Source organism: Mirounga angustirostris, unplaced genomic scaffold (genome assembly GCF_029215605.1).
Source record: "Mirounga angustirostris isolate CCGP_5_RB_7025 unplaced genomic scaffold, mMirAng1.0.hap1 SCAF_6, whole genome shotgun sequence".
Lineage (NCBI taxonomy): Eukaryota > Metazoa > Chordata > Mammalia > Carnivora > Phocidae > Mirounga > Mirounga angustirostris.
In genome coordinates this window covers 29,831,699-29,844,443 of record NW_026991714.1, presented here as the reverse complement: position 1 = coordinate 29,844,443, position 12,745 = coordinate 29,831,699, and the positions used below count along the sequence as shown (strand labels likewise).

General features: G+C 48.3%; 1 protein-coding gene across 2 annotated transcripts in view; it reads left to right on the top strand.

Moving 5' to 3' along the window:
* The first annotated feature begins 763 nt into the window (after positions 1–763).
* The window catches only part of NR5A2 (nuclear receptor subfamily 5 group A member 2), a 137,644-nt gene continuing 125,662 nt past the window's right edge, over positions 764–12,745 (top strand). Inside the window, exon 1 of one of the 2 annotated variants that reach the window (XM_064594038.1) lies at positions 764–1,139. In XM_064594038.1, coding sequence (XP_064450108.1) covers positions 1,076–1,139 — 64 coding nt within the window. In that variant the 5' untranslated portion in view covers positions 764–1,075. Of the gene's footprint in view, positions 1,140–12,127; positions 12,298–12,745 lie in introns of those variants that run through there. The other variant, XM_045877082.3, reaches the window with a different exon arrangement.

Here is a 12,745-nt window from a genome sequence, read left to right as displayed (position 1 = left end):
CTCTTTCACAACATGGGAAAAGATATGCATTATTTTAAGAATCCATAGTTTATTACTTTGAAGAACAATAGGGATATTTAACAGGAACCTAAAACTACTGTTGGCCATTTTAATAATAGTTCTTCCATGGTGAAGAGTGATCCAGATTTTTCCCATGGATTCAAGCAAAGAATAATAACTTAAAATTATGGAAGACGTATTATACATTCATCATTTTGCCAGCACTAACCTCAAAGTATAAGCTTTATTTTATTGGGGGTAAAGAGATAGGCTGCCCTTTTAATCAACTGACTAATGAACAAATAAGCTAAGATTAACTTTGCAGCTAATGAATAGGCGTGATTAAAAAGTTGGTTGACAACACATGAATAAATAAATGACCATAAGCCTGGAAATGCTACCTGTAGTATTTTAAAGTGTCAATCATATCTCTAGTCACCATTTAAAGAATTAATGTGTGCTAATGTTATCATCTAAAATATGTTTACAGAGGTCAGAAGAGCTACGTCTGTCCTCCTCCATGCCAAGAGGTGATGACATCAAGGGGGTATGTCACAAGCCTAAGCTCAGTTAGTAGATTTAAGTTGGTTTGGAGTTTTATCCACTAAGTATGATCTTCTGACCCCTCAGTTTTACAACTTTCCAGTCTCTGTGCTGCATAGCACCTCTCCACTTCTGAGTTAATCATTTCTTTGCCATTATCTGCCCCAAGTTCTTATCTCTTTTGCTGTCACTTTATAACAGGGTCCTCTTATCAACTTGCATAGAGTCATGTGATCCATCTAAGCCTATCAAAAGTTCCCATTCTTCTGATTAGAAACCATCATGTAACAGGATACATGGTTTACAGCAGGCCAGTAATGCTGGAAAAAGTACAGAGTCCAGGGAAAGACTTACTTGTAACTTTCTGAATTCTTGGATTTTTTTTTTTTTTTGCAATTTTTTAAACTTTCACTAAGGGCTACTGTAGTCTGATGTGTCCTACCGAGGACTACAAAATTTGACAAGCTCTACCCTTTCTTATGCTCAATGATTTCTGCTTTAAGCCAAAGGACCACCTATAATTTTACTAAGAATGTCTTCTAATTCGGATACTGGAAATTTACAAGATTCTCTAAAGCGCGGACTTACACCTATTGGTAAGTAGGAGTTGCTCTATTTATCATCCATTTATTATTCTGCTACTACATTAATTCATGTAATTTAATCTCATTGATGTCTTTAGCATTATAAGTCATTGCTTCTCCTATTGTCTATTAAAAGCACATAAGCCCATGTATGTATCACACATTTATCTTTCTTGAAGTTAAAAAAAAGCAAACGGGTATTTCAATATTATTCATTATATCCACTGTTTTTGGATGCCCATCCATTAGTCTAAAACAGTCAGAATCAAAAATTTATAATGTATATATTTCATCACTAGTATTTTCTGATAATTTCTAATCAGAGATAATAAGCTAAAATTTGACCAACTTGAAACTACCATATGGAGTCATCATTGATCAAACTTTAACAAATAGCTTTCAGATATTTGTAAAGTTTCAAGCCACACCACAGTATGGTATCTCATTCATTGCAGATACTATAGACCCTTTTGTTTCTCTGATGAATAAAAGCCATGCAAAAAACCATATATTTTTAATATATGTATTTAATAAATATATGTATACATATACACACACCTCATCATTAGTTAAGGATTACAATTTAAGGGTTACTGTCTATTTTCCAAAATAATGAGCATGGCTTGTTTTTATAAACAGGAGTAAATAAAGCTAATTTTCACTTCTGAAAAGAACAAAAAATGTTAGTGTTACAGCAAGAATACATGCAATTAGTCCTAAAAGTAAAGGACTAAAGGGAAGTGATTTCCAGCGGTCTGTAATTATTAGTCTGTTGGCAGTCATGCCCTTTGTCCTTTCCCTTAGTTTTTGAAGGCCCTGTGCCTTTTCTTGTAGCAGTTTTTAGGCTTTCGAACTGCAATTTCCCTGCGAATTCGCGGAGGCCTGTCATGAGCTCTGAGTTCCAGCTCCGCTGTAACAAGAAGGAAAATCAAGGCTTGGGCTTTTCCTCTTTCTCCCTTGATAACCAGCTGACTCCACTGAGTGCAGTGATTGCTTTTTTATTGGGCCAACTACACCCTATGGTGTATCAATTGAGGAAATGGTTACCCCCCCACCCCAAAATCTGTACTTAGGAAAAGAAAACACGAGGAAGGCAGAGTGCAACACTGAATCAATTGCTCTGCAGATAAAAAGAACCTATGAGCACAAGAAGGGAGGCGAAAGAGAAACACAAACGATGTCTAATCTTTTTCGCCTGGCAAAACCGCGGCGGCGCGCTAAGGAGTCCTTCCAGGCAGCGACCGGCTAGGCGTTCCCGGGGCTCGGCGGCCCCGGGGATCCGCGCGGGGGGTTCGCGGCGAGGGCGCGCTCAGCCGGGGACAGGGGCGGCGCGTGCGCGGGGCGAGCCCGCGCTCCCGCCTCACCTCGGGTCGCGCGCAGCGGGGACTGGGAGGCTGCGAATTGAGAGGGCGTGGGGGTCCCCGAGAACACATATGCCGACCCCCGCCGCCACGGCGTCCCTCAGACTCTTGGGGTGAATTAAGAGGGACAGGTGGTAGAAGGAGACCCCTTTGCATTTCTCTCTGCTACGTTTTACCCACCGCACTGGGACTCACAGGGCGCGGGCATTGCTGTAGAATAGAGGCAGGTCCATCCCGAGCATAAATAGAGATCTAACACCCTCAAGTCTGGGATCAGCCAGGTTCGGGAGAGCCAGAACCTGCGGAACGTCTGTCTAGCCCCGGAGGGACTGCTAAAGACTGAGCCTCAAAAAAAAAGAGTACGGAAGGAGGCGCCCAGCGAGTCTACCCCAACACCCTAAACCTCTCCAGGCACTTCCGGGCGTCAGATCCCGGGATGACAAAATTCCAGTCAATTTTCCGGTAAAAGAAACCTCTTTCCGATCTCCTTCGCGGCCTCCCGCCCTTTCCGAGCCCTAGCACCCTCCCTCCCCCATACCCTGGTATTCCCAGGTGGCTGTGAGATGTCCCTGTTGGCAACATCTTAGGCACCCAGAGGCGGCTACTGGCACTGAGAATTCCATCTATTCATGGGGTAGCCTCCAAGGAGCGCGGAGGGTCATTCCTGGGGGTTTCTTGGCTAGACAAGTCACCCAAAGGGCTGACAGAGGAAAAGGGGGCATTGTGAGCCATCAGTCTGAACAGTTAGGGCTTACCCCAATCCTGAAGGTGAGTTTCCTCTTGGATTGGATTCTGATTGCCCAGGGCAGGCCCGTTGAGAGGAACCCACGCGTGGAGTAGAGAGTGTCAGGTCCTGGGGTGGCTTTGAGGGAGCAAACTGCAAGTTAGGATAGGGATGGGGAGTGGTTCACAAAACTGAGGCCAAGGCATGTAGAGATGGGTCAGGGTTTCCAACTTTACAGTAATTCAGTTGTGTTGTATTAAGAAATGTGCCTCTGTTTATTTCAAAAGCTGTCCCTATGGGTCCTTGGTGGGTATGTCATTTTCCTTCTATGCACACTGGTGGTTACATGAAAATTGTGTATAAATGTCTGTACTCACATAGAAAAGTGGAAATCATAACATTGTTCCTTCTGCCTACCTGCAAGATAATCACAGTGTGGTATAAGAGCAGCAGACTTGGGGTTATAACCAGATTGTTCCCTTAAAGTTAACTAGCTCTGGGACACTGTCCAAATTCTTGGTTTCTGGCTTAGGGGTTTTTTTTTTCCCCTTTCTCCCAAATGGGGCAATTTTACTGATGATATACAGTAGCAATGTAAGAGAGAAAGAGAAACAGAAAAAGAAAGAACGAAGTATTTGTCTACATCAACAAAAGAGTCAAATCTGTATGGTGGGAAGTATGTCCTATAACAAGTATTTATTGACTCTTCTGCAATGTGCTCAACATTATTGTTTTGATTTCTATGAAATTTATGTAGTTCTTCAAATTAAGTGCATTAATAGAATACATTATACACATTCAATATGTTATTGTCTATTACCCACAGGAAGTTATGTCTGCATAGTTAGGGGTACATAATACACAATGCAAACATTCTTGAGACACTACATACACTTTGTTATCTAGTCCCCTTAGCACTCTTGGGAGTCTGATTTCATTCCAGCAATAACCTCCAGTAAGCTCTGTGCCCATAAGGATCTCTGAAAGTAGACATCATGCAGCAGAAAATGAGATAGCCCATTATGTCACCCTAAACTCTGGCTAGCCTTATTGGTGGTGCAGTTTAGAATGTCAGTCACCCAAATCCATGTTCTGATTCTTGGCTGTTGGGCTCAGGCAGCCAGTTCCCTCCAGGAAGCTAAACTCTGGTGCCTCTTCTCCTTCCTTGCCTCAGCCCAACTCCAAAAGAGTGCTTCCCAAACTCTTTACTGGCCTTGATTTACAAGTTCTGACTGGAGCTAAAGGATTTCTTTACCACCTCTTTTAATAAACCAAGAAAGATTTATGGAGGAAGGGAGAACAGAGGCTTGGTAGTGTTTTTTGGTTTTTTTTTTTTCCTTTACTTAATGCCTCTACCCAGACATAATGTCTAGGGTTATCTTAGATTCAGCCTTGAACTTGAGATGAGGTATGGAGAAGGCTCTGGGACAGACTCCCACCTGGAGGCCCAGCTTCCCCCAAGCACTGCTAGGGATGTTTTATGAAGGGCAAGAGTCAGATGTCTTGTTCCCCAAGACTAGAACCTACCTCAGGATAAAGCTATTTCTTTGGGTTGCACTTCCTCACTCTTCACCTTATTGGAACAAAAATTTCTCTGAGAAATCCGGTTGGCTTCAAGGAACTTTAGGAGTTTGGGGACCTTGAGGTCTAGGGGAAGACCTGGGGAAGAGTTGAAATATAACCAGTGTGAACTTGAGAGGTTAAGCCTGGAAGAACCATGTGGACTGAACTCGATCAAATTAATAAAGGCTGCCTCTTTTTTAGTCTTTTGGGAAGCTCTGATATGTGTGTTTTTGTGTAATAAGTAAGAAAAGACACACTTAACTTTTAAACTCCAAATAATCTGAATACAGATGAACATAAGCAGTTTGGTGAGCAGTTTTATCTGGGGGTGTAATTAGGTCCCTGAGAACTATGTCAAGCGCTGCAAGATAGTCAAGTTAGCAGGTACCTCCCACTGGAAGGATCTTATTTTTAATGGTTCTAGAATGGTTAGTGATTCCCTTCCTAGTTATTTTCCTTAGAGAAAGATGAGTGTGGGTGAAGTTAGGGGAAAAGAAAATACAAAGGAGAACTGGTATTTATTAAGAGCATGGTATGTTGCTTTATTGGTACTGTTTCATGCAAGTATAGAGTTTACTTTGTTAACCCTGTTTTACTGATGACAAAATTGAATCAGAAAGGTCAAGTGATTTTCCCAAGATCCTTCACCTTGTCAAGAGAGTGAACTGTAAACAGAACCCATGGATGTGATTCTGAAATCCATGATCTTTCCTTAAAGTAGTGATTATTTGCCTTTGTTGATATAAAGTAATTATTAAAAACAATGTTGATCTACTCAGACATTCTTCCAAAAGGCATGGGGGATTAAGAAGACATTTGTAAATGGCTCTTTATCTTCCTTTTCATTCCACAGTGGAAATCAGATTTAGATCTCAGTAGAATTCAGAAGGGTGGGATGGGGAGAGGGGTAGGGGGCCGGCTGGGGACAGCATCCAGGAGCCTTGGGGGCAGAGCAAAGCATGTAGGAAAGCACTTTGGGTCTTCTGTTCTGGTTTCCTTGAAAGGCTCTCTGGAGTTTGGAGGGAGGTTTTGCTTGCATTTATGGGGGGTATGCTGGCCACTTGCAGGACTACTGACAGACAAGGGAATTGAGAGAAAATTCAGAGCAGCTATTTGTTATAGAATTGGTGGGTATGAGGAGGGCAGGGAAATCACCCAAAATGAGTGACTGCATTTATTTTTTTAAGATTTTATTTATTTGACAGAAAGAGAGAGCACAAGCAGGGGGAGCAGCAGAGGGAGAGGGAGAAGCAGGATCCCCACTGAGCAGGGAGCCCCATGCGGGGCTCCATCCCAGGACCCTGGGATCAGGACCCCTGCCTAAGGCAGACACTTAACCAACTGAGCCACCCAGGCGCCCCTGAGTGACTGAGTTTAGAGAGAAAAGGACCCTTTTTACCCTGAGGAACAAACATCTATTGTCTTTTTTTTTTTTTTTTAAGATTTTATTTATTTGCGAGAGAGAGAATGAGACAGAGAGCATGAGAGGGGGGAGGGTCAGAGGGAGAAGCAGACCCCCTGCTGAGCAGGGAGCCCGATGTGGGACTCGATCCGGGGACTCCAGGATCATGACCTGAGCCGAAGGCAGTCGCTTAACCAACTGAGCCACCCAGGCGCCTACATCTATTGTCTTATAAGGGGAGGAGATAGAGAACGAAATAGTTTAAGCACACGCATCCTTTTTTAAAAAGCACTTTTGACAAACCCTGGTGTGTTTCTAGTGAGACGCTGGTCCCACGCCCATCGCTAACATTTTTCACAGTAAATGCTGATTCCTTCCTCATGATCTTGGACGTCCGCAGCCTCAGCCCCACCAAGCTCCACCTGTTCTACCCGCGGTCTATATTGGATTGAAAAGAAAATCGGTCTGAACCCGGCACTAGGTCCCCGAAGCGTCTCCCCAGTTTCCAGACAAGAAACCTTGGGGGGAAAGCGAAAGAATTTGCCCCACGCCTTTGCGCTAGCTGGCCACCACCTCTTAATCGTAAAAGTTGTCTTTAGGTCGGAGGACGAGCCGACACCCTGCGAACTGCGTAACCTCCCAAACCCTAGCACTTTCCATACTTTTGCACCGCAAGCCGGAGGGTGAAGATAATCACCGCAAGTCCCGCCTTTCCAGCAACCCCCCCCCCCACTTTCTTTTCTGCCCCAAAGGGGCCCAAATTGGCTGGCAAACACAGCTCTGCGCGGCCCGGCACTCTTTGATCTTAAGAACAGAAACCCCTAGCGCGGGGGCTTTCCTAAGGCAAGAGCCTCCCGACCACCCATCCCCGCGATCCAAGAACAGCGAGCGAGGCGGCGCGGAATCCCTTCTTCCCTCAGGACACTTCCAGTCCGGCGGATTCACGTGAACGGTGGCCCTGAATAATCTAGTGCTAAGGCTTTAGTTCCTAGTCCGGGTTGAGGAGCGGGGAGGGGATAAGGGGCGTGGAATTGCAACGCAAGGGCTCAGCTGGTTTCACTAAGCGCTTGGTGGCCTGCTGGCGCCAGGATCGTCCTCGAGAACGTCACTCGCTGTTCTGGTTTGTCCCGAGGATGGACAGGGGTGGTTCCAAGAGTGGAGTCTCACTGTTTTGAGTTGGAGCTGACTCACATCTCCATTTCAATTACAGAGGAAGAGATAGATTAGATTGGACCACCTACCCAAGATTATTTCCCCAGCCAGCTCCTTTCTCAAGACCGGATCTCCCCGCCCACTTCGAGAAGGGCACCGGCTATACCAAAGCGGGACGCGCCTGGACCCCTGGGTTGGGGCAACAGTCTCCAAAGAAAATGAAGCCAAAAAGTTCTACTGAGAAGCCTTTTTACAGAGATGCAGATTCCGATAATCCAGGCCAAACTCTCGGAAAACCTCACCTATTCTTTGGGGCAAGGGTGGGCGGTTGGTTGGGGGAGGGGCTGGAGGAGCCTGGATCACCCGGATAGTTACTTCACCTTTTATTTTCCTCCTCAGTAAAGACGGGGCCATGATATATTAAGATACTCTCCTAGTGATTGTGAATCCATCCCCATTTGCGACTACCCCTGACACACAAGTCTTTCCAGGGGTAGAGTGTCTAAATTGATAGCAGTTTTTCCTCCTGCTCTACTCGCTGTGGCAGATGATGTCTTAAGTAGTTCTTTACACATGTACCAGAAAGGGATCTTTTTTTTTTTTTTTTTTTTAACGAGGCACGACTTCTCACCTATTCAAGTTTATTTTTTCAAAGCTTCGGCCAATACGGTGCTCCTTGGTAATTTGTATGTCTGTCCTGAAATTTAACCCCTCTCATCTTAGAACAAAGTGCTCTGGACGCCGGCTGGGGGAGCCTGGAAGCGGGGGCGGATAGCCCAGCCCCCTGAGCTCGGGAGCGGAACTCTGGAATTCTTGCTAAACTTAATCTTCAGAGAAAGGCAAAAGGGCCTTCTGATGGGCTTTTTGAGTGGGAGGGGCTGAAAAATTAGGAAGAGCTTGAGTTTTCTGTAGGCTGGTAAACTTGCTTCTCTTTTCCCTCGGGCTATCCCGGCCACTTGGTGGAGACTTCGAAAAAAATCTAGGTTTCTTCTGAGGCTGGAAGCTAGACACGTGCTACGAGAAAAGTAATGATTCTGGTTTCTTAAAAAAAAACTACCAAAAAGTAGAAATGGAGTAGACGTTAGAAATTGTTTCCAAGAATGTTGATTTGCAAGTTTCGTGTGAGGTTGTGTGGGTCATGCAAGGCTTCTCCCACCCAGGCGCGCGGGAGGGGTGGGTCTTATACTTGGGGACCTGTGTTTTCCGAGCCCAGGAAACTTGAACCAGTCCTAAAAATCTTGACATTTTTCACTCCCTTTGCAGCCTGCATGCGTTAAGCGCGCGGGGCTGGCCAACAATTCTCAGGTCAGGTCAAGGGCGGGCTGTTCCCGGCGCGCTGTCTGAAATGCGGCGCGGAACAGCGGAGAAGTGGAGGCGGGGGAGGAGAGCGAGGCGGTTACATCCTCGCGGGTGGGGAGTGCGAGACCTCCTCAGCTGCAGCCCGCCGGGTGAATGGGGCGCACGGCCCCGTAACGCTGAGCCTGGATAAAATATGCCAGGACTGCGCTCCTCGGGCTCATCAAGGCTGCGGGAGCCTCCCCGAGCCATCATCCTTTATAATTGCAACCGTCAATCAATGCTTTAAGACGAAGTCAGAACCGGGAAGGACGAGCCCTGGAGACCAGTCTCGTCGGAAAGAAGGTGGAGGCGTGGGGGAAGAGAGGGGAAAGGGGAGAGAAGTTTGCCAGAAGTTGGCAGAAGAATGCAGGGAAGAAATTGAGAATGCATACGGTAGCTAAAGCTGGAACAGCCTCCCCCTGCCTCCCGACTTCTGGTCTGTGGTCTCTGCCACCAGTTAAGTTTCCCGCAGACGGAGTGGATTCCTAAGTGTGCATCCATTAAGAGGCAGAGTGGCAGTAGGTAAAGATGTCCCTGGCGGAGGATGGGATGCGTCTGCCCTTCTATGGGGGCTTTATTATTCCAAGCCGATCGGTGTGTCTGTCGGCCAGTCCAACTACCGGCATCAATGTTTAGACCACACAGGCCCTGTTCCCCTACTCCCATCTCAAATGCCTCCCCCTTGCCGCGTCCACTTAGCTCTCCTTCCTCACGGCTGCCTCTGAAACCTAGAACCATCCTCAGGTAACCGACCCGAGGCACCGTGGGCGGCTCAGGCCCCTCCTCCCCCAGCTCTCCTTCCGAGAGGGTGTTCTGGAACACGCCCAAGACGATCCCCAGTCACAGGGCAAGCGGTCCGTGGCTTCAATGCGGGCCCTGGCCCAGCCGAATTGAAGGCTCGAGGAACCAGAACATTCGGACAGAGGGAACTCAGAAGGTGGGGAATGGATGCACTTGGAGGACGGAATGAGTGTAGTGTCGGAAGCCTTGGTGCCGCCGCCCCTCCCTCTGTGTCTGCCCCAGGCCTGGGGACTCCGCCGCTCCCCTAAACTCCTTGAGGAGAAAAACCGTGAAAAAGGGCCCTCCGTTGTCTGACTAGAAACAATTGCAGTGGAAGATTTCCCACCTTGCGCACCGCAGGCGGGGGGGGGGGGGCGGGGGGGGGTTTCCACCACGCCGAGGGTATCTGGGATACGGTTGAGCCAGCCTCTTCCCTCCCTGGAGCGGGAGGCCTGGAGCACCGAGGTTTTCTCTCTGCTTGAGACCTCCTGTGTTTGCGGTGTCCCTTCCGTTTGCTGCGGTCAGCCTGGGCAAGAGCCTCAAAGCAAGGCAATCTTGGACATTTTTTTTTTTTTTTTTTAAGGGTGGCTTTTTGAAACGGTGTCTCCAGCCCCTATTTTCCCCCTCACCACCTCCTCTGGTTTGGGGAGGAGATAGATGAATGTCAGCTGGCCCTCTGTCACTATGACTACTGGTTTTGGGTGTGTGAGGTGAAGGCAGACTGGCTTGGACTCAAGAGACGCTATGGTCTAAACAAGCCCCTTCTGGAGCTGAAGCTGGGTTATGAATGTGATCACAAAGTTTGCCTGGGCTAGGTCAGGCTCTGCTTCAAGTCCAGGCAAGGATTTCACCATGCAGACCACAAATATATGGTCTGTCAGACTTCAACCCTCCTAACCTCTTCCTTCAGCTCTACCAACCAGAAGACCTTCCCTCTGGCTCTGAGCTGGAAGCTCCCTCTGAGGACCCAGAGTCTGGAGTTCTCCATAGCTGCCAGCCTGGTGTTTCTGAAGGTGCTACATAAGTGCCCCCATAAGCTCTTTGATTGTAGTAGGACACTCCTAAATTAAGACTTTGTAATAAACTGGTTTTCAAAGTTCATCCGAATCCACACAGCACTGCAAGAACTGATTTGAGCCCTGAGTTGTAATTCCTTTCCTTTTCTGAACTATGTAAATATATGTGTGTGTATGTGTATATATATATATATATATATATATATATATATGCACTTAATTCACAATGGTATTTAAAACAACTAGTAATACTGAAAATGGATTGACAGTGTTAGATACTATCACAGAAATCTGAGCATCTTAAGGGTCCCTAATTTTGGCAACCACAGCCCACTGCACTTTCCAAACTAATGGACAGTCTCCCTCCCCCCAAGTTTAAACATTTTTATGAAATTTGATGATGCTACAAAACTGAGATTTAAATAACTTAGATTCTGAATATATATTAAAGAACAAAATTACAAAAAGAACAATTTAGAGAGCCAACAGCCTCTGAATTGCCAGACACCGGTAGGTGATAAACAACCCGTTTCATGCAAAAGTGTAGATTAATCATGGCGATGGTTGGAGTGTTTTCCAATTCATCAAATACTGGACTGGACAGTTTGAATGTGTGATCTCCATGCCATTCAAATAGAATAAATTCAGATCTTTTGAGATTCAAATTCACCCCCTTGTGGGTGGACTCTGATAATTACCCAGTCTTGCAGCAGACACTGAATATGAGGCATTTCATATGCAGTCATGAGGCTGGAAAAAAATGTTTTTCATCTTGTTGGGATGAGATCTGAAAACTTTTTGAAGATGTGGCTGGGCTGGTGGCTGAAGAGCTTACGTAACAGATGGTTCTTTAAAACTTTATTAGAAGTGCTGGGCCTCTGGGCCTCATGTGGATGGTCCCACCAGAGACACCAGAATGAAAAAGGAAAGCCTAGTTCGGTCTTTGCATTCTACTTGGACACGCAGTTCACTAACATTTAGGAAGTCTGCCGCCAATATAATCTTGGGCTGGAGGGGGTGGGGTGTTTACTAGTCTACCAGTGACGGAACTGGTAGAGTGGGGAAACAGGGATAGCTGTTTCTCAGATTTCCGGCAAGTGAGTGAACGTGCGGCCATATGGCTGTCTCCTCGGTGGGCCGGGACGCTCGGCCACTCCAGGACTCCCGGGGTCCACGGTGGGGCCTTTTCGGACTGAATGCTGAGGGGTTAATGAAGCCGGGAGACCCTGGAGAGCAGGCCCGCTCTTTGGAGAAGAGCGGTCCACTGAATTCAACATCTCTTTTCTCCTTTAGGTTGTTCAAATGGGTGTTTAACTCCCCCCTCCAGCCCCTGACCCGACACGCGCGCGGAGACACGCACGCACACCCACACACTCCCGCGTCCCTTCTGGCTTCCCCCCAGCTCGCAGAAATAAATCGCCGCCCTAGCCTCCCGTCCTCCGCCGCTGCGCTCAGACAGAGGTCGCCTCTCACTAGCTGGAAGACCCGGCAGCATTCACATCCCCCGCCCCAGGTCAGGGTGGGGTGGGAGGGGGTTAAGGCGGGGTGGTGAGGTTGGGGCAGGCGAGGGGACTGGAGCATGCGCCTCATCCTCATTGGCTGGCGGCTGGTGTCCGACCTAGTCCGGAACCCGCGTCCCCATTCACTGTCATCACCCCTCATCCCAGCCTTCCCCTTAGCCCCGGCTTACTTACCTCCCCACTCCTCCTCATCTTCCCCCTTTCCTTGCCAGCACCGTCACCCTCGGGGCTGGAAGGACTGCTCTCGGACACGCAGGAGGAGTAAACGAGGCAGGAGAGGGAGGCTGGAACTTCACAACTTCACACTTGTGATAGTGAGCGAGAGGGAAGCAGAGACGGGGGAAGGGGCGGAGAGGAGAAGTGAGGCGAGAGAGAGAGAGAGAGAGACCCCTGGCGATCCTGAGCCAGAGGGCGGGTGGAGGGAGGGGTAGAAGTCGCCCGAGCCGTCCGGGAGCAGCGGCAGCGGCACCGCCGCGGCGGCAGCACCAGCCGCTCCGCCGCCGTCTCCGCTGCCCGCCCGGAGCTCGGCCGCACTCGGATCCGCGCCCCGGGCAGCTGCGCCCTCGCCGCCGCCGCCGCCGCCGCCCTCGCCGCGCCAAACCAAGGCGCCGGGACGCAGTCTTCGCCGCATCTCGTAGCCCGCCATCTCCTCCCAGCGGCTTGGGGGCGGCTCCGGAGTTGCGAGACTGGACGGGGCTCAGGGGTCCTGACCCGCGACCCCGGGAGGAGGCGGAGGCACGCTCCCGCGAGCGGGTGGGTGAG